The 27,543-nt window shown below is 38.7% G+C and overlaps 2 protein-coding genes across 2 annotated transcripts in view; one reads left to right on the top strand and one right to left on the bottom strand.

Moving 5' to 3' along the window:
• CDH23 (cadherin related 23) overlaps positions 1–27,543 on the top strand; it is a 357,384-nt gene that overhangs the window by 272,607 nt on the left and 57,234 nt on the right. The window contains exons 35-36 of the mRNA XM_053451249.1: positions 215–343; positions 1,701–1,928. Coding sequence (XP_053307224.1) covers positions 215–343; positions 1,701–1,928 — 357 coding nt within the window. The remainder of the gene's footprint in view (positions 1–214; positions 344–1,700; positions 1,929–27,543) is intronic.
• VSIR (V-set immunoregulatory receptor) lies at positions 12,284–26,398 on the bottom strand. Its single transcript, XM_053451251.1, has 7 exons — positions 26,258–26,398; positions 17,551–17,907; positions 16,625–16,678; positions 16,011–16,118; positions 15,464–15,491; positions 14,043–14,236; positions 12,284–13,251 (listed from the first exon to the last, which is right to left on the bottom strand). Exons 1-7 carry the CDS (start codon positions 26,352–26,354, stop codon positions 13,214–13,216), a joined length of 876 nt encoding a protein of 291 aa, XP_053307226.1. The 5' UTR covers positions 26,355–26,398; the 3' UTR covers positions 12,284–13,213.

Raw genomic sequence — 27,543 nt, 5'->3', positions numbered from 1 at the left:
TTTTTAACTGACACAGTTAGCTGTTAGCATCCATCCTCCCTGTTTAATAAGAAATTGAAATTTTAAGATCAACAATACTTCCTGGCAATTCATATACAAATTAAAAAGCAGGGAATTAAGAATGATGCCACATGGTAGTCTCTTTTTAACTGCCATATAATATATATATTATTTATAATGTGTATAACACATATAACAAACATTTTTTTTTCAGGTCCAAGCTTCTGACAATGGCTTTCCACCTCGGAGATCTTATCATATGGTGACCATAAATGTTCTAGATGTTAATGACAACCCTCCTGTCATTGATACCCCATTCGGCTACAATGTCAGTGTGTATGAGGTATGGTTGCCCATTGTTGTTGTTTTCCTCATTATAAAAACTAAGAAAATGTCTTTGAAGCCCATCTGAAACCTAAATGTAAAACAAAGATCAAAGGGCTGTAAAGTGCAGTAAAAGGTGCTGTTTCACTTTGAAAAACAGGGCCGGCCCGACAATGGAGCCGAGTGGGGCAACCGCTCCAGGTGGCACTTTGCCGCCCCAAACCCTTTTTTTTTTTTTATTAAAGCGAATGAGAGAGAAAGGGGCACCGAGTGGTTTTCGCTTACCAAGTTGTCAGTACCCGCTCGGCGCCCCTCCCTCTCTCCTCTGCGGCGAGTCTCCCTGTTCGGTCTCGGTGCCGGCTTGTAATTCTGAGTGCCGGAAGATTACCTCATTTCCGGCGCTCAGCATTACAAGCCGGCACCGAGACCGAACAGGGAGACTCACCGCAGGACTGCTGAAAGGTAAGTACAAGGGGGGGGTAAGGGTAGATAATAGGGAGGGAGGTAAGTACAAGGGGGGGAGAGGAAGGGTAGATAATGGGGGGGCGGCAGGGACGGAGGGAGAGGAAGGGTAGATAATGGGGGGGCGGCAGGGATGGAGGGAGAGAAAGGGTAAATAATGGGGGCGGCAGCAGGGACGGAGGGAGAGGAAGGGTAGATAAGGGGGGACGGCACTTTAAAATTCGCCCCAGGCGGCATTTTGCCTTGGGCCGGCCCTGTTGAAAAAGAACATTAAGATGGCACTGTCTAGTATGTTAAGTAAAACAACCATTTGTCATCTCATTATTTCATCTAAAGGTTTAATCACAATTTTTTTTGTTTCTATGGAAAAAGCCGTGGATTGCATGTTTTATTGGAATAAATATGAATTAAGCATTTTTTCCCCAAGATTAAATAATTATTTCTGGGAGGGGTTTAGGCATTAAACTGTACTAGTAATAGTGTTTCTAATGCTGCATTTAGTTACAAAGGTGTTTAATGGATGGCTGTAATAGAACCTATAGAAGGGGAAAGATCATAATTGGTGGATAATGAAATTACACAACCTTGATCCTCAGACCTTGTATTGTACAATACAATACTTTGAATTGACAATTCCAATATTTTTTTTACATGTTCTAGTTAGAATTTGGGAAGCACAGTCACACTAGCATGGCAAACATCACCTAAAGCTCTTCTGCCCATAGGTTCCTAAAAAAAGAATGGAGAAATAACCTACATTTTTCAGTGGCGATACAACTTGTTTGGAAGCATCACTTAATAGGATTGGTCAATGAGCTAGAGTTGTGTGCTTTTTTATTTATTGTTTTATATGCACAATGAGCTTAGAACATAACCATTTGATAAGCCATAGTCTGATTTGTATCTCATTTCAGAATGTTGGAGGGGGAACGTCTGTTATTAAAGTGACAGCCACAGATAAGGACAAAGGGCTCAACAGCGTTCTGTCCTACTACATCACACAAGGCAATGAAGACCTTACTTTTCGAATGGATCGCCTCACCGGGGAAATTGCCACAAGGCCATCTCCCCCTGACCGTGAAAGGCAGAGCTTCTATCGACTTGTGGTTGTTGTGGAAGATGAAGGAAACCCAGCTCTATCAGTGAGTATATCAACAGATGGGGAACTTTTTCAAAGCCATAGAGAAAGATATTGCATTATTCTAGAATATAGATATTATAGGTGTATACATCTGTGTATCTAACTGGCTTTCTATTTATATTTTTCTTTTTTATTTATATATAAGATATTACATTACATTTGCAGATACACCTCCTAATTAATGAGTTTGGATGTTTCTAAACAGGTATATATAATCAAGCACATAGGTAAGCCATCTCCATAGACAAACCTTGGCAGTAGAAGGGGCGTACTGAAGAGCTCAGTGATGCATAGGATGCAACTTTTGACACAAGTCAATTCAGGACATTACTGCCCTGGTCAAATTTAAGTGCTATTATTGTGAAGTGGAAGAATCTTAGTCTAATAACTTAGCCATGATGCGATAGACCACTCACATGAGCGGGGCTGCCGAGTGCCGAACTGTGAAGCACATAAAAAAAAATTGCCTGTTCTCTGAAGCATCACTCAGCTTCATGAAATGGGTTTCCATGGCCAAGCAGTTGTGCATGAGATGAAGATTTTGATCTGAGTTCCTGTGGAAAGTCTTCCCAGAAGAGTGGAGGTTTTTACCCAGAAAATGGGAGGCAACTCTGTCATAATGCCCATGGTTTTAGAATGGGATGTCCAACAAGCTCATATAGGTCTGTGGGTCATACTTTTGGTCATATTGTGTTTATATAATTATATATACACATATAGAGAGAGAGCAAACTTAGTTCCTCCCTTAAATGCATAAAAGCCAGGAAATAAAAACATTTCTTTAAAATTAAGTTGATTCCCCCCATGTGCTTTTATAAATGACATCATTAATGGCATGTTGTGCAATAAAAATGACATCATCAATGACATAGTGATTACATCACAAATTGCATCATCAATGGTGTTAAGCTTGAAAGTTAAATGATATGATACTATATTTCAATAAGTAGGATTTAAGGAATGCATTTCCTAAAAAGTGGGGTAAACACTGATAATAGTCATGTCCCTAAAGAGATTTGTATTACAAACATAGGTACGTTCTTTATTACCACTATAGGAGGATCGCCATAGTTTTTTCTGCCATCAGGCGTACAGCCATTACAGCTGTAAGCGACCCAACTGTCCTGGGGGAGTCTGTTTAGTCTTAACAAAAAAATGTTTGGGCAGCGCCCCTGCCGGGCTTATGATAAGGATGTAATAGTATTTACCAATTAAAGGGGGCTGTAGGAGCCCTGGCTGGTAGAGACATCAGAGGACATTGGTACCAGATCCGATGGTAGTGAGCGGCAGTAAGGTGATGGAAAAAGCTCCAGATAAGGTAGAGTGCATTTTGATAACTGTTATTTTATTAGAATGTGTGCCATCTTTGTCCTCAAACAGCTTGTATTTGTCATATTTGTCCTTTTTTATTTTGGGTGACAAGGTATATTGGTCTGATGGAGCGGTGCTAGGTAAATGTACCTGTGCTGGATCTTTGATGTTGCTGGTGATTTGTGATGTATTTGATTGTGTTATTTGTGCTGTAACCAATGATTTCATAGATAAGTTGATTGATAAAGACATTGGATGTATCATTTGTGATGTAATCACTATGTCATTGATGGTGTCATTAGTAAAAGAACAAAGTCTAATTGACTGGAAGACATGTAAGAATGTCAGGTGATCAGTTTCAAAAGGACCCAGTTTCTCATACAAGTTGTCAGAGCAGTAGCGGTTCTGACAGCTTGTTTGATGAATATACCTTTCTAGACTCTAGCTCGGCCAACAAATTAATTGGGGTAAAGTCTTTGTTTTTTTTTGTTTTTTTTTGTTTTTTTTTTTTACTTTAAATGGAAATATCTCTAGATCTACAACTTGGATTTACCAGTTTAAAGAAAGTGATTAGAGCCCTTGTTTGTGGTCATTTTTGTGGAAATTCATTCAATGCAATAGTTTGTTGGGGGTGGGGGACTTAAGCTTTATTAAGTTCTTTTTTATGGTACATCATAAAAAAAAAAAAAAAAAAACATGTTTGAGATACCAGTATCTATATTTATGAATAATAGAAAGAAAATGTAAATAACCCCTTGTTGACAACACATTAACAAACCACAGTTGGTCTGTTTGAAAAATTACCATCAACACTCATTGGGTGCTTTCTCATCTTAGTTTCATGAAATGTGTGGGTTTTTAAAGGTGGTAACCTATTTTTAGGTATCTAGTGTTCACAAACTGTGTTACTTAGTGTTTCAGTTTTCATGATTTCCCAACAGGCCAACTTCTCAGTATGAACCATTTAAGATTTCCTGCTTATTAGATAATCACATTGTTAGTTGACAACAATTGTAAATAGAACAATGTGGAAACATGGTGCCTCACAACTTATCTTTTAGATGTTACCTTGGTAACGTTATTGAAAATGATTTATTTCTGTGGACTCAAGAACAACAATATATATATCTTATATATATGCTTTTATTTTGAGTGGATAGGTCGGAAGATTTAACCCTATTTAACCCTATTATACTTTAAATGGTATGATGATTTTAAAAGTATGTCAAAACTAAAAAAAAAAAGATGAAAATATTTTTTTTTAAAACCGTGTCTTTAAATCACATTTATACACACAATTCAGACCCTTAAGGTCTGGCTTTGTATGTTTAGAATTGATCCCAGGTTCTTCTGGAGTAGACAATTTTGCATTCGATATCAAATGCAGAGATAATAGAACATAGGAGGGAGACATAGAGAAGAGGAGCAAATAGCATCAAACATTTTTACTCATGCATTTATAAATGCACTTACTGTGGGAAGAAGTTTGCAGACAACTAGTTTTGCCTACCAGGTTTCTTTGAAATGCATGCAAAAAGTGTGAAGTGTGTATTCATAAATTTGTTGGTTTGGATGAGTATGTGTGTGATGGCAAATTAAAATAACCAAAGGACATTTTAGGGAGTACTTTTAGAGTGATAGCAACTAGATAGACACCCACAAGCATTCTGAAAACTAGGAAGAGATACGGGATTGCCCATTTTGGAAGAGGGACACTTTGGAGATGTAGTAGATGGGGATGTCAGTGTTTTGGAGTTGTGTGCCTATATATATTAGCCACAGAAACAGGAATACAATATATACAGTAGTTTGGCGGGTCTAAACTACTCTGTGCTAGTCAACGTGTATGAACAATAGATTTGTTGTTTCTCTAAGTAAAGGTGCTAAAGAGATCAACTCACAATCTGCTCAACCACAGAAAACAGGAAACCACTAACCTTAGCAGAAAAAAAGAACAATAAGGGTGCTTAGTAAGGAAGTCAAGCTTCTTTGTGCCGTGAAATATACAACATCTGATTTCCTCTTTTATGAACTTGATGATGTTAATCATGCAACTAATCTTAAATGTTGTAACTAAATTATGCCTGAACTAAAAACTAAATTATATTTTTTAAGTAAACATTGTGATTCGTACTATAATTTTTTTCTTCTGAATTAGTACGGTGGTTTCATATAGTTAAATACTAAACTATATCATATATATTTATTATAATTTCCTGAACATAATATTTCATGATAAGCATTGAGGGAGTGTGGCTTCACTTCTAACACAGGGTAATGTTTTCTCTAAACTATGTAAGCATACCTGGGAGCTTTTGGGCTCCAGCTACCCTGAGCCTACTCTTGCAGGACGCCGCCAGGACTACCCGCTGATGTCGTTGGGCAGTCCTGCTGACATAATGGGAAATACACCTATTTCAAAGGGAAATGAGCTAGGAGTGGGCGTGTCAGGGCCATCATCAGGATAAAGGGCACACATGAGAAAAAGGACTATGTTAATGTAGTCTGTGAAAGCTGTATGCATATTTGAAGCATTCTCTTGGTTTTTATCATCAGTTATGGTCCTGGTGTATCTGTATATGGTTTGTTCATAGACATGTGCTTAGGCGTTGTTCATACGCTGCAGGCTTAATTCACAAAAGTTGCACTAGAAGTTTTAACTTTCTTATTTCACTATTAATAACTATGTTATACACAGTGGTGTCTCCAGCAATCATATTTAGGAGACTCATAGGGGGACAGAGACAAAAGTAGAGGAGCGAGGAGCAGTACATGCACACAAATACCGCAGAACATTAAGGGTGCTCATGCTGAATCCTGTTCACTGGCGAAAGTGTCTCCAATGGGCACTTGAGCATGAGAACTGGGCCACTTAGCAATTGAAGAAAGTATACTCATGGCACCAGGATGCATCCATGGAGGCCCCACCTCCCAACTTAAAGGTTCTAGTCACATACACACTATTGCCTGACATGCCTCTCAGGCAATAAGGAGAGCTGAGAATTCTTCACTCAGAGCTCTCATTGAACCGGTCTCCCGCTGCCTGCCTGCCCCACAAACAGAGGACTGGTAAAGGAAGATCTTTTGATCTCCCCAGCCAGTGCCTCTGGTAGAGCCGGCAGAGTTTGAGTTGAGGTTATATGAGGGGGTAAAATATTATTATGGCTAATTATAGCTATTGGATCTCTGCCTGTATACATGTTGACCTTGTACATATTTTAAATGTTTTTTTTGTCAGAGTTAGCTGTTATCTTGTTAGGTATAGAAACAATATGATACACGATAAATGATACACCAATTGCAAAATAAGGATTTTGTATATTTTATGTATTGGCTTCACTCATTATTGTGGTGGGTATTTAGCCCTATATACTACTGTCTGTTATATTGATCTAAATTTGATCACTATTTTCTAAACTCATTTTAGGTGAAATCTCAGCCTGTTTTATGACTCAAGAGGGTCAGATTGCTGGAGCTGGATGATGTCAATTCTAACAGCATTTAAATCTTCATAAAGTTGCTCAGCATGGGAGAACTTCCACATGTAATTAGAGACCAATGCATGGAAGCTTATTGGATGATGAATTCATTAAGCATATACCCAAAGGCAGCTTAAGATATAGCTGCGTTATGTACAACAAATAATAGGCTTTCTACTTAATTGCTTTGTACCGTTACAGCTGTCTACGTTCTGTTAGAGGGAAGTTGAAGTACTCCTGAGAAATAAACATAAGGTTACTTGTAACTAAATATGTATTTTTAGATGCAACAATTGTTTTGTATATACAGCTGCGGTATTAGCTAAATTACAAAAGATGATTGGGCAGGCAGTTTGTGTATTGTTGGCAAATGAACAGCCAGAATATATAGCTAATTCAGATAAAAAATAAAAAAGGCTCTATCAGCCATTCTTCACAGCATTGATACCACCAGCTTCAGCCTGGAGAGTGTCAGTGAGAAACCTCCATATTATGACGAGCACATACCGAACACGCCTGGATAAAGTCTTTGACATCTTTCAGCATGTTGGGCCACCAAAAAGTCTGTTGTGAAACCAGGACAGTAACGGTTTAATAAAATGGGGGTTGGACAAATAAACGTCTGGGAACTGGGAGAGACCTGACAATTAGTTGAACAATGTTAGTATTAATAGTTCCAATAATATATAATACAACCAATTGGAATGGTTCGTTGGAAAATCCAAAGTCAGAATTTGTTTTCGATCCAGGACGATACGTGATTCGGAAACTGAATCTGGTGAACAATAACGCCCACCTGACTTGTCTCCATGTAAGTAAGGTTCTTGTTATCAGTATAGACCATAAATAAGAGTTTCAGAGCCCTCAAAGAGGTGACACCACTCCTCAAAGGCCATTTTAATGGCTAACAATGTTGCCAATGTCATAACTGCACTGTGCTGGAGTAAGTCGTTTAGAAAAATGGCGCGAGGGTGAATCTTGTTCGAACTGGGTTGTCCCTGGGAGAGCACAGGCCCAGCCCCTAGTTCAGATTGGTCCACCTCTAAGATGAATAGTTTGGTAGGATCCGGACATTTCAAAATAGGAGTAGACGCAAAGGCAGGAAAGGCTTCAGGAGACCAATTCCAGGGATCAAAGCCTTTCTTTGTTAAAGTTGTAATGGGTGCTATGATTTGGGAGAAATGTCTGATGAGTTGTCTGTAGTAATTAGCAAAGCAGATAAATCTCTTAATTCCTTTACGATCAAATGGAATAGGATGGAATAGGCCATTGTGTAACTGCAGCAGGTTTCTTGGGATCCATCTCCAGATGTGCTTCAGATATTGCATAACCAAGAAAGTTAGTGTGAGAAGTCTCAAACTCACTTTTCTCTGCTTTGGCAAATAGGTTGTTCTCCCTAAAATGTTGAAGTACCGACCGGACATGAGCACAATGTTCGTTCGGAGTCTTAGAATATATCAGTATATCATCTAGATAGACGATAACGTGGGACAACAACATTTCTTGGATGATATCAACAAAGTTCTGGAAGACAGCGGATGCTTTTACATAATCCAATACCACATCTTCATAATGATCGTGTAACGGGTGTTAAAGGCGGTCATCTATTCGTCTCCCTCAGGAATCTGGATTAAATTGTAAACTCCACAAAAATCTAATTTGGTAAAGACGGTGGATTCCTAAAATTGGTCATATAATTCAGAAATTAGAGGAATGGGATATTTATTCTTTATGGTGATTCTATTCAAGCCTTTGTAATCAATACACGGATGAAGGGAGATGTATTTCTTCTTTGCAAAAAAAAAATCCTGCACCTGCTAGAGAGGAAGATGGCCCGATAAAGCCCTTACGAAGACTCCCCTCGATATATTGAGAGAGGGCACGATTCTCAGGTTCAGATAGAGGGTAAATCCTCCCTGAGGGCGGTGAAGTTCCCAGTAAAAGTTGAATAGCACAACCGTAAGGACGATGTGGTGGCGGTCTCTCAGCTTTTTGTTTAGAGAATACATCCCAAAACGCATGATATTGATGGGGGGACGAGTAAACGAGGATCCTCAACCAGAGACTGAGCATTGCGTGAGCGGCACGGTAGCTCTGAAGACATGAGACTTGACATGAGGCACCCCAAGCAGTAATTTGTCTCTCTTTCCAATAAATGCTGAGGTTATGTCGACACAGCCATGGTAGCCCTAAAATCAACGGTTTGTGAGGACTGTGAAGAACGTTGAGAGAAATTTGATACCACTTGTAGAACCCCCACCATTATTTGGATCTGAATAGTGGAATGAGACACGACTCCGGACCCGAGAGGAGAGCCATTCAACGTAGAAATAGGAATGGAGCGGGTACAGGGAATAAGCGGAATACCCATGCTCTTGGAACAGGTAGAGTCAAATTCCCGGCAGCGCCTGAATCTGTGAGAGCTAGTGTGGCCACTTGTTGACATGTCCACTGAAGGGGAGCAGGTATGAGAAATCTGTCATGAAAAGGTGGTGTGATAGAAAAAATGCTCAGTAGACCACCTCCACTTAGCTTTGGCATTTCCCTGCTTCCGAGGGCACGAGATTACTCTGTGACCTTTTGGCCACAGTACAGGCACAGTCCAAGAACCCTGCGGCGTCTCTTCTCCTCCTCCTACAGATGCAGAATGGGTCCAATCTCCATGGGTTCCCCAGCAGCAACAGCGTTAGCTGGAGGAAGAGGAGTGTGCAAAGAAGGCCAAAAAGGATGACGTTTTCTCTCTCTCTCTCTCACTCTCACTCTCTCTCTCTCTCTCTCTCACTCTCTCTCTCTCTCTCTCTCTCTCTCTCTCTCACTCTCACTTGCATCCAGTTTGAGACAAAGAGGTATGAGATCTTCAAAATTCTCAGGAAGATCACGATAGGTCAGGGCATCTTTGAGATGATCATTAAGTCCCCTCCAAAAGGCCTCCCTCAGAGCCTCATTATTCCACTTAATCTTGCATGCCAAAGTATGGAATTCCACTGCATACTGGGCGACAGAACTTTTACCTTGCTGTACCTCCATAATAAATACACTTTATTATCATGATGACCTGGAGCGTCAAAAACAGCATGAAAGGCAGAAATAAAGGAGGTAGCATTGTCCAGTAAAGGAGAGTTCTGTTCAAGTAGACGAGAGGCCAGTGCCAAGGCTTCTCAAAGGAGAGTTCTGTTCTAGTAGACGAGAGGCCAGTGCCAAGGCTTCTCCCCTTAATAGGTTAATGATGAAGCAACCTTGGTGGCATGAGAGGAGAAAGCTTGAGGCTGAGTCCTGAAGTGCAACAGACATTGATTAAGGAACCCTCTGCATTCAAGAGGATTACCAGAGAATTTGTCTGGCATCGGCATCTTGGGAGGATTAGCGGAAGAACCAGCAGCAAGAGAGGCCTCTGTGGACCCGCAACAGGAACTGGAGCGGGTGGGGATTGTTAAACCCTGAAGGAGATCGGTCATAGTATCCAACTTCTGTTCCAGGGAGAGAAGGTGAGCCACATGAGAAGCCAAAATCTAATCGTGTCGTTCCTGTCGAGATGATACGCGACTGAGGTCTGCAGGATCCATAGTGGGCCTGTCAAACTGTAACTGACTGAAGATAGGCAGCACGGTGGATCCATGGTGCAGAGCCAGGACACAAACCAGACAAAGGCAATAGAGGTAGGGCAAACACCAAAACAGGTAGCGTATTCAGAGACAAGCCAAGGTCAAGGGAAGGAGCAGGCAGGATAAACAAGAAAAAGCCGAAGATCAAAACCACAGAATCAAATACAACGCATAACTAAGCCCAGAGTACTAAGAAAGAAATATCTATTTGCTAAACATAATATCCCATTAGTTTTATTACACACATTAAGTATCTCAAATTAGTTTTGGTTTCCCTTGTGTATCTATTCCTATTAGACAAAGGTGGTTGCCTGCTCTTGATTTGTTTTGCCCAAATAAAGATGTCATCAAGTAGTATAGTTCTTCCCATTTTTTTAGTCAATAAGTTGCTGTGTGGTACTGTTGAACACTTGTGTTGCTGAGGAAGTTCCAAAGATTTTGTAGCAATATCTCCTCTAATGTGACCTGCCAGAACCCATATAATACAGATGTCTTGATGTGTTGCTTCATTCTAGATAATCATCTTTCCTCATAAAGTGCACCTTTCACATATCACAATGCCACCACCCTCATACTTTACAGTTGGGATAGTGTTCTTTCGATTAAAAGCCTTACCCTTTTTCCTCTATACATAGTGCTGGTCATTATGGCCTAACAGTTACATTTTTGATTCATCTGACCAGAAAACACTTCTCCAAAATGCTAGGTTTTCATCCTGGTGATCACCTACAAACTTAATTCTGGATTTGTTATAGTGGTCATAGAGCAGGGGCTTCTTCCTGCCGTGACAGCCTTTCAGGCCATGGCGATGTAGGACTGTCTTAATGGTGGATGTAGACACTTTCCAACCTGGTTCTGTTGACAGTTGGAAATGTTCCCTTAAACGTCTTTTATTAAGGAAACAGGCTCTCTGTCTCATTACTTTATACATAAGAGCATAAAAATATAAATGTTGTGCAATCAATAGATATTTTGTTGCTATGGTGATTTCTCCACTTTTGTGGCTGACTTGCTATTCATACAAAGCCTCCTATTTTACTTTACCTTTATTTGTTGTAACCTTCAATTGTTTACATTATATTCATCACATCTCCATAATAAGAAGACATTACATATAATTACCAAAGATTTGGCCAGCCTATCTGTCCCTTAACACATTTATCATGGCTGATCTCTTTAAATCAAAACCAGAATGGTACATTTTAATTTTGCTTTATAGTTTTTTCATCTCTTATAATCTCTTTAATTGTTAATGAACAAAGACAAACATTGCATGAACAAAGCAGTACACAAAAGAAAAAAAATGTTAAAAAAAAAAAATCAGCTTTATACATCTCATTTGTATATGTCTGAGCACAAAAACAAGTGGTGTTAATCAACTTTGGTTGCTCTGGCGGTAAGACCTATTTTCAAAATTTATCCTTGAATCAGTTTTTATTTGTAAGCGCACCTGTGTGCCATACTGTCTTTTCAAACACTAGCTTGCAATAATATTCATTAAAATGACTATATTGGTAAACTATTTTATACTTTAGTGTTTATAGTGAAGGACGGCATTGCTGAAATGAGACCTACAGGTTTTGCAAATTAATGTTTTAACATCCAGTATCTGGCTGGCCGAAAAACGCAGTTAGTATGGTGGCATGATGGCGTGATCAGCTTCATCGTATAGCGCGTCTAATAAAATCACCCCCTGGCAGTCGCTCTTCCTTGTTTTATACTTTTGTGTCACATTCATTAGTTTTCAATAAAATATTAAAAGTATTGGCAGCAAGTGAAATATCCATGGAATGAATGTGATAATTTGGTAAGATATACAATTATTGCACATCTCGAAGATATTTTAAGAGGACAGGCTGTATAATAAATAAACAAAGTACACATTTGGGCTTGTTTACTTTGGAGAAAAGATGCATATGTGGAGATAAAATAACGGGGCATCATGGAAGGTTACCAGAAATAGATTTCATGTTAAGCAAAGGAAAGGTTTTATTAAACGTCAGGGCAGGTATGATTTGAAATATACATCCAACTGATGGGCTTTGGCAGATACTTCTGAATATAGCCATTCAGAGAATTACAGTCCATCTTTTACTTAGGTAATATTGATTCGGGGAAGAAAACATGAGTGCATTTGGAGTCAAGAAGGTTTTTGTTTCACCCCTTTGGGACAATATTGGATACATTTTTCATTGGGGTATTTTTTGGCCTTCAGGATCAAGAGATAAAGCTGCTTGGAAAGATTCAACTTGGTGAACTTTTGGTGCATAGTCCATATATTTAGGTCAAGTCAGGTTTTGCATATCCAAGCACGTATTGCCTTGGTTAGCCAGGGGCTACAGGTTCTCACGTATTTCTATTTAAGTAGGTAAACATACTTGACAAAAGCAGAGAAAATGCGGACATTTTATACAGATAAGGCAGTAACTGGTTTCAGTCAGATAAGTTATGTTAGCTTAGAAATGTACTTCTGAATTAGAAATGCATGCCGAAATAAATATAAAACGGGCAACACATGAGTTGGTTTTACCAGTCAACTTCCATTTAGTACGCAAGTGGGATTTATAGTGTCCATAAAGATCTAAATCTGTTTTGGTTATTCATTGCTTTTCTTTGACAAAAGGTTCAGTGCATTTTCCAAAGATATTTATACAAAAATGAAACATGGCCAGTTATGTTCTTGATCTGACGATATAAAAAGACCCTCATTAAAAATCGCTTTTTGATGGGTATTTTCTCTGTTAGATTGTAACGTAGGAAACTGGGTGTCCAAATGTCTTAATGTGTGTTTTTTCTACATAAGCAATTGTTCTAGACTGCAAGAGTTATGCCAAAATCCATTTAGCATAACCTGCAGGGTTCCAAATACTCCTCTCCGTTAATGGCAAATCAGGTTAGACGCTGGTGGGGTCAGGTGAATCTGGAACTGGTTCTGATAAAAATAAATACAGATTTGTATAAATGATAAATACAGTCTATTTTTCCAACGTAAAATAAAAAATGTGGTATTTTCTTACTTGTAATATAGAAGTTAGAACCAGATTGGGTGTAACATATAATGGTGTAACAGTCATGTACAGTATAATAGACATACTTTTCAGAAAAGAAATGACACTGGTTATTTTTTTGTAATTGGTTATATTGCTCACTTCCTCTTCAGGTGAGCAAGAAAGGGAAAAGCTATGTATTAGAGATGATATTTTACATTGTGTTGATAAGTTTTACCTAATTTTTTGGTTTATCTGAGTCTGTCTATTCTACTCTCGCCATTCTCCTTGAATATATCTATTGTGAGAAGTGCTGCATTAATTGCTGGCGTAATAATAATAATAATAATAATAATAATAATAATGTCACAGTCTTGAGGAAACCTGCTTCAGAAGACAGAGACTTATAAAATGTTATTGTCTATAGACTCTTTAGAATACAAAAGTTAGAGGTATCTGTTGGATAATTATAAGGGTTGCTGTCTTCAGATCTACTAATGTTGATTCCTTGGACACGATATCCATTACTAAAGCTGTGCTGGCAACCAATAGGGAAATATGCCTCAGGTAATAAAGCACACGATCTGCCACCACCCAATCTCTTGGCTAATCCCGCCATAGGCTGCTGGTTAAAAGTTAGGATATGATGCATTATTAGTGTCTATAATGTTTTACGGTGGTGAACAGAAGGGATATTCCATGAATCTGATCCATAACAATTTTTTTGACTACTTACCTAAAGCAGGGAAGAAAACATCATTAGGTCCCGGTGGAGAGAGTGGAGTGTTTGGTTCAGAGAGCAGATGGCGGCCAGATTCTGACTGCTGACGAGCAGCCATAAAATTCAACCTGGGCCTTTGTTCGGTAGTTCCAGTGACATTCCCACTAGGGGGGTCATCAAAGACAGGGTTTTCAATGCCCTGGGCTTCACTGAATAGAAAGTGAATAGAGTACATTGAATTAATTTCACATTAAATGCCTCCAATAGATATTGTTTTAAAGGCGTTTTCAAAATGTTTATTATACTACTTAAATATAAGAAAACTAGTTGGCAAGTTCAATAGAATGTAACAACCTTTCTAGCATTTCTTTTGGAAATGCTAGTATCTAGATTTCTTTGTTTCATACATTCTGGTAAGTAGTACCATCCATATTAATTTACATTGCTGTAAATGGAAATACATATATTTTCTGTTATGTTATATATATCTAGGCTTCCTAAGGATGGTCGCCCATGGTCGTCCACAAGGAGTGGATGGAACCCAAGCAATGAGCATCCAAAAACTAACGCTGCTTCCCTTGCTCAGAGATCAAACGCAGCACCTGAAACTTGATTATCAACTCTGGTTCCAGATCGAGCTGCAGTCATAGGCATACACTCATGATTAGTAAACAAGGCAAAATAAAAGGAATGTTTTACATTTTTACACTTCTTTTCTTCATGTGATACATTTACACATACGGGCAAAACATTTTTATGTTGCCTGAGAACTAATTAGAAAGTGTTACTTCTAACACTTAGTTTCAGATTTCTATATATCTACTGGGAACGCAATCTGGAGTAATATGGAGGATGTTAACAAATCAGGTCTTTTATCTGAAACAAAAGATGACATTAACAGAGTTGAAATAAAAGAAAATATATAAGGTGACGGGTGGATTATATCTGTAATCTGCCGGTAGTTCCTCTCTTGCATAACAATTTAATGCACCTTGTAATTCTAAGGAATATAGCCACATTTATGTATATGATGTGAGTCATTTTGATGTGTAACAGTGTGCTATAGGCAGGGCTGGGGCAAGGATTTTTGCCACCCCAAGCGGGCGCCTACTTTGCCTATAGGTGGTGCCGGCCCTGGCTATAGGAACTCTACTATTAATCCTAGTCCTGCCATGTCTTCTTTCCCTGGTGCTGCACACAGGCATAATTATTGCTAAATGTAGTTAACGTTAACTGATGACACCCTCTGACTTTGTTGTTTGAATTTCAGGCAGTGGCAGCATCTCTATGTGTAATATGCGCAGGACCCTCCTGGGTGCTTGCGTTTGACTACTTTTTATTTTTGTTTTTAATGTTGTTTTTTAGCAGAGTAGTGTACAATGCAATGTAAAAATAGACTTTTGCATGATATTCCAAGACTAAACAATTAAACTTACCTGTCCATTCTAACAAGCTCCTGTGCTCCTGTGAAAAAAAAAAACATTTAATATAGGCCTGAATCATCTTTAAGATAATGTTTTAAACATAATTCAAGTTTAGTGCACGCTCATAGCTCGAAGTTATTCCTATACTTAAGTAGAGGAAGCAGACCAGTAGCCTGTGTTGAGGTTTACCCCCTCTTCTTGAATCCAACCATTTCTATAGTAGTTCTGTAGAGAAGAGGAGGTTCTCCCTGGTGGTAGATTGTAAGGGTTAAGTGGGATCTGTAAGGTTTGCAAGGGGGTTGGACATTTCTGCACCCTTCACAAATAGTTTTCATAAAAGATGGCCCTGTGCGATTTATAGTTTACCTGTGAAATGAAAAATCTCTCCACCATAACAATATATTTTGCTAACTAACAATATATTTCTACTAACTAACAAAGGAACCAAGTAAGATAAATTTAAGCAATCAGATGCTAACAAAAGATTTCTCTTTTGGAGTACATCAATTGTGTCATCAATGTAAACAGTACTTTTAATAGTTTTGGAAGTCATACTTACGTCTGTTGGTGACTGCCTTTCTTTGCTTGTAAACAAGGAATAGTATGAGTGGCAGGCAGAGGATACCAATGATGCAAGACACAATCGCCAGTGCTGCTGCTGTACTTTCTATAATACATAAGCAAATAATTCTATTACATACAAACAAGCGTTTATCAAAGACATCGTTCAGTGTACTGTATTCATGTAATATGTCTTTTACATGAGAGAATTCAAAATATAGCTTTCATCTTGTTTGCCCTTGTCTAGTATGTAGATGTTAAGTAAACAATTGCATTTTATTTAATATGGGATATTACATGTAGGCGGTGAACTAACTGGCCAAATGTTTCCCAGGTAGAATATGTATTTATTCCCAATGCAACTCTAGGTTTGTCATGTGCCAAATAAATACCACTCTTGGTATAAGGCTAGGTATACGCTACATTCCCATTTTCTTTAGGATGATCAAAATTTATTGGAGTCTTTGTCTAACAACCTAAAATTAAGAATGACAAATAAACGTGCGCCCAAGCAACACAAAACGTGCTGTACTATTTTGGTCTGTTGGAACAGTCGGTATTACAGATTTGTAGATGTCTTCACACAATAAGTAATAATGTCTGTATTCTTACTTCCGTTGTCTCCATCTGATGATTGAAATATGCAGGTTTGAAGATTTGGATCATCTTTAAAAAAAATGAAAACAAATTTGGTGAAATCAAAATAAAATAAAGCATTACACACGTAATTAATACAAATTAGGAAAACAAGACCCACTTTGCACTTGCAAAGATTGGCAACCAGAGGACTATACCAAAACCTTTAACTAATATCAGATTCAGACGAGCAACTGAAAATTACCCACTTTGATGATTTGTTATTTTCTTCAGCTAACCTAGGACATCTAAACAATTTTCTGATTTTCTCAACTTGAGATGAAACTCATCAATTTATTTTGTGGATCTTGGATGAATCTTCTCTAAACTACATGAGTACTTACTGAGTATTGGACATGGACATATAAAAACCACTTAATTAATGCAGTAGTATGCATTTGCCAAACACTTTTACGAGTCTGATCCAGAACTCATAACCTCATCACGTCACCGCTTATGTGTATTAGAGAATTCCTTCACTAAACTCATTATTGTGAATACCTATTTTACTCATTAGCTGAATAAACTGATAAGTTTAGTGAAGGAATAAATTATAATCTGTAAAAAATGTAAAGTCTTGATAAACAGTAACCAAATTACTGTGAGTAAATAGGTAGCATGCAAGAATACATGCTTGAAATAGTAGCAGATGCACATTGCATACGAATCCCACCTTATTATGCATTAAAACCCAGTAGGTCTAAATAATACCATATAGTGGCATAGTTTGTAAGACCGAAAGACCAGTTCTTCCCATCTGAAGTATTCTTTCATCCTATTCATATTTTTTTCTGCTAATAACATTTTGATTACAGAATCCCATGCATAAAAAATAGCATGTCCGTATACACTTTTAACTATAAATAAAATAAATAAGCTCAGTGTAGGTAACTTTTTCTTACCTGTTTTTACTTGTAACTGAATGTAACTGTGGGCTTCATGCCTAAGGTGCTTGTTCATGGTGGCCACAACATAACAGCAGTAGTCGCCACTGTCTACTTGTGACAGATTCTGTAGGTTTAAATGAAATACTCTGCTATGCACCGTGTGTACAAGTGTGTGGTGGTTGGTCACATTTTGCTCATGCCTTTTATGAGAACAGTCAGGGTTCCTGTTGTTACTAAAGCGCCAAAATGAATGTAAATGTTCTTGCTTGGAGGGTGCAGATCCAGTGATGGTGCAGGTGAGATTCACATTCTGTCCCACAGGGCAAACATACTGTGAGTATGGCGCATAAACTGAATACCAGTTTTCCAGAGCTGCAGGGCAAAGCAGTGAAGAAAATCAACATTACGCAAACATATTTGTTAAGGCGTAATACAACTGTATATCTATATGATTTCTCTTCATAAATACGCATACACGCAGAAGCACAATGCAGACATACTCTAACAAAACATACTCACACAAGCTCACTACACTCACCACATGCAAACAAAACACAAACACATACAGTTATTGTGACTCCTGTTGCTGTCCTCACCTACAGCCTAAGTGGGTGCTGAGTTGTCACACCCAGAGCCGGCCTTAGGCGTTGTGGCGCCCTGTGCGGACTACTCCTCTGGCGCCCCCCCTCACTACCCCCCTCCCTCACTACCCCCCTCTCTGCCCCTTCAAACTACCCATCCCCTCTGCCCCTTCAAACTACCCCCCCAAACTACTCCTCCCCTCTGCCCCTTCAAACTACACCCCCCCTGCCCCTTCAAACTACACCCCCCCTCTGCCCCTTCAAACTACACCCCCCCTGCCCCTTCAAACTACACCCCCCCCTCTGCCCCTTCAAACTACACTCCCCCTCTGCCCCTTCAAACTACACCCCCCCCTGCCCCTTCAAACTACACCCCCCCCTTACCTTGTTGAGTCCTGCGGTGAGAGCGGGAGGCATCCGTCTTCTCGCTCTGCTGCGGTGCTGGAATAGTCCAGCGCTCAACATGAGATGCCGGCACCGCGACGGAGTCATGGAGAGTAAGGGGCGCCGAGCGGTTGCTGAGAACTTCACGAGCAACCGCTCGGCGCCCCTGCCCGGGACTTAGATTAAAGCATCGGGTTTTTTTTGTTTGTTTTTTAAACTTTATTTAACATGAATGATGTTAAATAAAGTTTAAAAAAAAAACACCAAAAAGAAAAAACAATGTTTTAAGTTAAGTCCAGGGCAGGCGCCCCTGCTACCATGGCGCCCTGTGCAGTCGCACAGGTCGCGCACCCCTAAGGTCGGCCCTGGTCACACCATGACACACCACTCTGCATTTTTTTCTCTAAAGCCTCCCCTGCAGTGGATGATCCACAGTGTTACCAGGAAAGCAAGACTACAAAACCCTGTTTCCTGATCAGTATGGAAACAACAGGCGGGGGGGGCAAAAACTGAGTTCGGTGTTGAGGAACTCAAATGGCCCACACAGAGCCCTGATTTTAACCACATTCCACATTGAACACCTTTGGGATAAATTGGAACACCGATTGTAAGGCAGTTCTTCTCAACCACCAGTGTCTGACCTCACAAATGCTTTTTTGGCCGAACAGGCACATATTCCCACAGACACAATCCAATCTTATGGGAAGCCTTCCCAGAATAGTGGAGGCTGTTATAGCCATAAAAGGGGGATGGGACTCATTAATGCCCATGGTTTTGGAATAGGATGTCCAACAAGCTCATATACTGTAGGTGTGATAGTCAAGTGTCCACATAGTTTTGGTCATATGGTATCAATGCCATACTTTCCAAAGGGCAAAAGCAAAAGGTCCCTTGGTGATGAAGAGAAGAAGTAGTGCTTCATTCAACACTTGTATTGTAAAAGTATTGTAAATTATTTAGCTCAAACGTTAATAAAAAGTGTACTTATTAATAGTTTTCTAATTTCACAAGAATGCAGTACAGAATACAAGAATACAGTTATCAGGACTGGTTTAGGAAGTCCCTGTTCTCCTAAGTGTGATGATAGCTTATTGCTTTTCATCTGGCTTCCTGTTTACAAGCAGAATATATCACACTATAGAGAATATAGCATTTATTAAGATCTCGTTTCTCGGTCACCACAGTGTACTCATTTTAAGTATCAGGGAAAAACAGGTATACGTAGTACACTACCACAATCTGCATGCAATGGTTTGTCTGTTTGCTTAGGTTAAGGACATTTTCATCCACGTCTGACAAAGTGGCTAGACCCTAGTACTCGGACTTGCCTGCTATCATTTTTGTCCAAAAAAAGTAATTCTGGGCAAAACTAGTTGAAATTTCTTAAAACAAATCTTAAGTTTTTTAAAAGAAACATCTCTCTGGGGTATTTTGCTCTGTAAACAGTATTGTAAATTATTAACCAATAATTTATTATAGATCCCATCCTCTATGATTCTTGGATCACTAACTCATTCAAACTCTTACACCATCATAATTAGTTGATGCAAAGTATGTGCACAATGCAGATTCTGTCTGTGGTTTCTAAATGCCACACAAACACCATGCATGCATCTGCAGAAGAGCACAATGGTTTAAGAAATGTTTAATTTAAAACCTTTCATCACAAAAGGTGAGATGTGTCACCTCTCCGGTCTTGAGCCGTCACATGCATTTCTTAATTAGTGTTTTCTCTTGTAAGTTCTTGTGAACAGTCTCTATTAGTGCAGCATACCAAGCAACAAAATAAGTAGTAGAAGGAATCTTAGAAAAATGTTTACAAATTAAGTTTCATGCTCAGTAAGTGATAAAAGAATAACTACTAATTGTGGTACAATACATTTAAGGCATACATAGGACAAAATAAAACAAAATCAGAGCTATTGTCTAAATGTAGAGTCTGCTCACTTCTCTGACTTCATACTGTTTACCCCGCAGGTTTAATCAGCACCAAAACCTTTCCCATGCAAATTTCGATAAGTTGTTTGCCCTAGGGGAATGGTTTTCACAGCTGGACCTAATGAGGCATAAAACTACACCACATGGAACAGGCTTCCTAAAATGATACAGTTCGTCAGCAAAAAGTATGCCTCCTCTATTAGATGTTTAAAATGTAACTTCCATGGTCTAGGTTTTGTGTGTTCCGTCTAAAGCCTAATTAACAATGGCCTTTCTCTTCCAAGCAGAGCTAAACCGATTCTTTTTAAGCATATAGGGCTTTTCTGAATGTGTTTTGCACCCTGCAGTTTGACCCTGGAGGGCCACAGGCTAACTAGATGTATAGGGCTAACAATTCATATAAAGATGCACAGAGGCAATTGTTGAACTGGCAATTAGATTGGTATTATGTTGTCAGCATAAATGTCCTCCGAGAATGCTTTAGAGAGCTTTGTGTGTTGTTTTCTTAGACACAAAGTATGGTTTACAGTTTTATCATTGTATAACGATAATTCCTCCTCTAATAAATCTTAACGTTTGAACAAACATTATGACGAATATGGTTGTACATTTTACTCCATCTGGGCACACGTTAATCTGCCTAAAGGGTAAGATTGTTCATGTATTTTTGTTCAGAAGTAGAAATCAACACATTGACTTATACTGAATAGTTGTATTTTGTAACAAATTTTCCATGATGTATTTTAAATATAGTTTGCCTTGCCTTCCCCTGACCTTCCCTTTTCCTGTAAGCAAGTCGAAGGTCAAATGATATGATTTTCAAAAAGGAGGAATGTTTCAATAACTGCTCACATAAACACAAAATGTGCAGTGTTTCAAACGTCCCTTTTTAATAAGTTTTGTAAATTAACTTGAACTGGGAGGAAGAAAGAGTGCAGCAGATGTCGATGCTGATTCTGATGTCAAGTTTATCTAGTTATAACAAAGCATGTGCGTATTCACAAATCAACGTTCACAACCAAAGGAAACTACTGTGTATTGATAAGATGTTAAAGTAAAAGTATCATTAATTATATATAATAGACACACCCATGCCTTTTTGAACTATATGCTTTACTTTTGCAGTGGCGTCTACAGCATTTATATATAGGGGGGCACAAAGTAGGGGGGCCAATTATAAAACGCTACATATACACTCTATATGAGTCAGTTGGGGGGAATCTTGTGCTGGTCCCACAGCAGTAGCACAGAATAAAGTTTCAAAACTAGTACCTCAAGGGTCCACAGATCCCCTGAGAATTTTACTTTAATGTAGAGGTAGAGGCTATAATACAGTGAGGGAACATAGATTGGCTAGGCATATGGCTCCTGCATCAAACACAAGACAGAGGACTGGTGTTTCAGCAACCTAGATGGGCTGAATGAGCCTTATCTGTTGTGAAATACTTTGTTTTGTTTCTTTACAACAAAAAAAGAAGAAAAATGAAAAATTCCAGGGACACTTTGACACCAGGAAGGCACATGTTTCCATAATACTAAGTATTGCAACCAAGCTTAGAGTATGGGTAGTGGAACAAATGTTATCAAACTGATGTATCTTCTAAAAACTACCTAACAGAACATAATTAATATACAAATCATAATTAACCATTTCAGGACCTGTAAGATAAGCTGTGCATTAATTTACCTCTACAGCTTCTATTGTAGGCACTGTGTATACTGCACCCTCCCCTTTATCCTGCCAGTGTCTTCTCTGCAGCTGCACACTCTCTCACACACTGACTCCTTCTGCCCCTCTTCCCTGCTCCTCCCACCTCTCCTGTCAGTATTGACTTTGCACCTTTACAGAGAGATCAGTGGAGACCAGATAACGGTTGGAGGTGAGTGAGCAGGTGGGACGGCCAGATACAAGGCGGAGGCAGGGGTGCAGACAGGGCAAAGAAAAGCCGAGAAAGCTGTGGGAAATAGGTAGTGAGAGGACTAGAGGTATAAGGTCAAGGAGCACATAGAGACCTAGGTGGATAATGCATTGGGTATAGACAGGACTGGGGAAGAACGAATTTAACTTCCGAATAAAAAGCCCTCCAAATTATGTCCAAACCTAAAGGGAAGGTACAGAAAATGCATGAGCAAAAAAACTAAATGAACAACTTGTCCAAAAAGATTTTGTGCCTTGTGCACAAGCCTAGTAGATTGGGCTAAAATCACAGAGCTAGAACACGTAGCTCCTGAAAACATCATATTATGCCAAAAGTGTTAAAAAATCATATTATTGAGAATGTATTTTTAATCTGATGACTGGTATTGAAAAATATGGTGTCAGTTCCCTGATTTGTAAGGTTGCATTTAGTTATTTTAGTCTTTAAGACTGTTTAAAATTGCTGTAGTAAGCAGCACAATAACAAAACGTAAACCGTTTAAGTATATAAGGAAGTGGCATTTCTAAGCAGTGATATAGTCCTAGCTCATAGGTCTTCGCTGTATATATTAGTGTATGCATATTGTACATATGTCTATGGTGTTAAAGTGTTTTATTTTTGGATTAAGGGATAAACATTGTGTAAGCATTGAGGCGTGGCCATCAGATTGGTCAACTGTGGCTACTCTACTCTTGGCATGGCCAAATTGAACAGTACTACAGCATTGCTGTAGCCTATCCAACATAATATAATAAAAGGATTACACAACATTATTCATAAGTTATGCCCCACGTGTATTACTTATTAGCATTATTGCAAACTGACCCAGCAGCTGCATTTACCAAAAATAACTAGGGGTTTGTTCCAGGGCTGTTCAGTCTAGTAATGGAGAAGTACTATGTAAAACCTCAATGGTGCCTAAGATACTTTTGCATAATAAGTCCTCAGAACTACCAGAAAGCATTTCATTTTCAATCTCAAGCATTGTGTTATAGTTCAACAGGGACACGTGCCACCAATTGGTTATATTTAACATCCATCCATCAATGCAATATAAAGAAACAAAGATTCTTTTATATAGCCTCCGGTGGTAAAAACCTGTTAAAGGAGCTTTGGGAGAAAACGAATAATGCTATACTCGCACTGACCGAATTGTTTATTTTTTTATGGATTTGAAAATATTATCTGATTTTGCTCTATTGCCTCCTCCCTTTTCCTGTCAGTTCTTCTCATGCTTCAGTTTTCAACTGCTGCGAAGAGCCTGAGTACTTTGTTAAATCTTAAATGTCTGTAGATATAAATTATTTTAGCTGTTGTCCCAAGGTCATTGGAAAATAGTTGTATGTAAGAAAATCATCACAGTGCCAAAGGGTTTTAAGAATGTGTTACATAAATCTATAAACTTAGAAAGATAAAGAAATGCAAAATACAAATCGTTCTATGCTAGATTCTTGTCAAGGTAAGCTACAAATACTTAAGATAGGTTGAAATCATCCTTTGAATACAGTGTGCTAAATGTGTATCATGTCATTTTTCAAAATAAGAACTTGTTCTTATTTGTAGTGTATATACCCATTCTTTACATCAGGGTGTTTTCTATGGGATCAATCAAGCTTGCTTTCAACGTATTATAGCAAGTTGTATAGAGGGCAGAATTGATGATAACATCCAATTTGTCGGTGGTTGTGAGTGGAGTCCGAAATGTGTACCAGTATCACCAGGTTCTTGTCTTGCAAGGGTTTGGACTTGGACATCAATTACAATTTTTATAGGGAGGAAGACCCAACAGGGCTCATATAACACTCATCATATCCTATAGGAAATCAGGCTGGCCAAGATGGGTTTTTTCTCTTTAAAAATGGTAAATTACCAGTTAGAGGGGAGGTTGTTAAGCCCCCACTCACATTTTGCTATTAAAGGGACACTCCGGCAATCATGAGCATATGATAACATATGATAGCTGAGTGGCCCTTTACACTTTTGTGTTGTTCCTTTTGCAAATGCGTGGAGGATTCTGCAGAAACCCCCAATATACATTTGCCCCTTCCTCAGCTGAACATATCTACCTACATCTTATAAACTCACCTCCAGTCAGCTCCAGAATTGAGTGCGCTGCGGGAGGGAGTCTTTCTAACTACACATGTGACTAGTGAGCTTTGGTACTTTGTATCATAGATATGATCCTATATAAGGATTCAAGACTGGTTTCTTTTATATATTCATCTTTGCCCCTCCAATTGACTAAGGAGGGAGGCCTAATGGTTACTTTTTTTAATTTAGAAGATACACTTAAATGGATGTTGTCAGCACACCGGCCTTCAAAATTCTGCAACAGCAACAGCAACTGATGAAATCAACCACCAAATGTCAAAACCTTGAAATTGTGATGTATGAAATGACGTCTTAAATTGTATTGGAAGTGTCAACAGGAACAACAGTAGCTCGCCTACAAGGACCAGATTAAAGGGGAACTGTCATATTTAAGAAAAAAAATAATCGAATCATCCACTGAAAACCAAAATCGCTTACAGACATTACAATTTATAGCGTATTAAAGTTTGTTTATAACTGAGTAGATCTCTTATAAAGCTATTGATGAGCAAGGCAGCCACATGAACCACATCATAAAATAAAATAATCCTGATCCAGCCAGTGTTAAACATGCTCATGTATGACGCTATGCACAGGTGTACTAGGCCAGTGTAACCCATTAGTCTTAATACATTTCAACCAATAAAAAGTTGTGAAAAGAGCGCTGTGAAATAAGCAGTGTTCTAACTCCTTAGTGTTGTTCTCATTTCATTAGAATTAGATTTTACATAGACCTTATTTAAATAGGAAAATGTCTCACTTTATGTGCTCCTGATCTTTATTGTGGACTAATGCTTGACATATTACATACATGTGACAGACACACTACCACAAGTGTCCCACATCCACCAAAAGGAACTATATGGAAGCCAAGTATCCAGATATGACACCAGTGTTAGTTAGTTGTGTGATATTAAGTAAAACGTCCACAAAAGCATGTGACAGTGGCCTAAAATCTTTAGATCAGAGGAACCCTGTTGCTTCCTCCTCATTGACAATACTTGAGGACCTTTCACATGAGGGGAACTTCTAAACTAAAAATCTCCAAAACTACTACAGTGGATGAAAAACAGAAATTATAAGCAATAGATGGAGGGGTATTACATGCATACACTTAAAATACAAAATACAAAAGACTTGCTTAAAAATCAATAAGTATATTCATGTTTGAAAGTAATTTGATGGCACAACCAACCAATTTATTTTGCCATTGCAAAAGAACATCTAAAGTTATATATTGCTTCTCAACCACATAACTATGTATCATTTACGATGTCCAACTGGTATCTATTATTGTTATCATAAATAATAACATTTCATCGATTATGATAAACAGTGATGTACAACACAAAGGGTCCCGGTGACAAAGCAACTCTAGACCTATTCTGGAGCAGTGGGATTAATGTCCAACAACGAACACAGATAGTCCAGCTGTTTCCATGGTGATTGCTCCCGTTTGAGTACTTTGCACTGCCGTTGCTCCTCATTTTCATGTATAGATGTTGTTTAAAGTAGTGTCCACATTTTTTTGGGAGGGGGCAGATTAAGTTGTTTAGTGGACTTATAGTTGATCATTATAAAGTGCTAAGAATTTAAATGGCACGGGCTCAGCACTCATCATCTAGAATATTTTTAATGCAGAGCTCTGTGACTTTATTAAGTTTCTAGTTGTGTAACTTTTGCCCACTTTGGGGCACCCCCAGCCCCCTTACACAGAGTAAGGATCGGATCTGAGAACAGTGGACACCTAGAATTTGAATATTCTTTTGTAGCATTGGCAGAGCAGGCACAGGGGGATTTTTGTCCTACCTTGGTAAGATGCCAGGCACCGCTGGCAGAGACCGAAAAATACCCAAAATATCCACAAACTGCAGGTTGGATGGCGAGCCTTCCTGTAGAAATCCATGCTGGCCAAAGCTGCAGATGGAAAGCAAGCTTTCTCATGCCTGTTGCTCCATTTCAAGTGATGTTGCACAGAGCATTGCAAGAGAGTTAAACAACACAGGAAATGTCATTTCTCTTTCCAATACGAGAAAGCAGAACCATGCGCCCCCTGGAGGACAAACGAATGAATAGCAATTCGGAAACTTGGAGGGTCTCTGTGTGAAACAACTTGAGAAATTGTTGTTGTTCCTCTTTTTGACCAGTTCACAAAAATCTGAGAGTTTTAGAAACCCAACACTTATAGGGTAGGCAGATGTAGACATCATGTCTCTCATGTGATATGCATATTACACTAGGTTATGCAATTTACTTTATAAGTGATAAGTAATCACTTTTAATAATCTGCCACAATGTTACCAGATGTACAAATGGTACAGCTACCAACAAAACATTTAATAGCAAAGAAATTACGTCTTAATCTTCACGGTTCACTAATGAAAGATCCGTATAGCCAGCACATAAATGATAGTGCTCTTTCACTTAGATGACTGTTCCAATGAATGAAACGGATGTCTGCAAGCAGTGAAGGGGTTAATGATAACAGTGCTATTTCTATATTCACAATAATAGTTCGTTAAAAGTTCCCTGAACTATCTACTTCATTATTGGCATCTATTGCGGGAAAAAAATAAAGCTGTTCAACCCTATCATGAAGGACCTCTTTATATTATTTTAGATTGAAAGGTCATCCACTGTCTGAGGACAGCAGTATATTAAGAGGCGATTAATAGGAAGCTTTTTGTTTGTTAGGGTCATTTGCATAGTTCCATTAGAAACAGGGGACCTTGGTGAATTTGAATAAGTAGTGATATCCATGTCCCCCCATCCAGTTCTAACAAGACATACTCTGTTACATCTAACAAGCGTCAAGAACAAGTGGAGAACTAAATACAGTTATTAAAGATGTGCAAAAAAATCAGTTAGACATTAGATTTGGTAAGACATTTCCTTAACCCCTTAAGGACAATGAGCGGTCCCTAAACCCATTGAAAACAATGCATTTTGAGCCCGTACGGGCTTTGTCATTAAGGGGTTAAATGAGTGTCTGTCTCCAGTGTCAAAAGAGAGACTTTGCGTAGACTTTCTTTTGACTTGCGTACCCACTTTCATTAATAGTATAACATTTAAATAATTAACTCAGCTAATTTAAT

The sequence above is a fragment of the Spea bombifrons genome, chromosome 11 (genome assembly GCF_027358695.1).
Source record: "Spea bombifrons isolate aSpeBom1 chromosome 11, aSpeBom1.2.pri, whole genome shotgun sequence".
Taxonomy (NCBI): domain Eukaryota; kingdom Metazoa; phylum Chordata; class Amphibia; order Anura; family Pelobatidae; genus Spea; species Spea bombifrons.
Note: the sequence above shows the minus strand (reverse complement) of the source record. Positions and strands in the feature narration are given on the sequence as shown.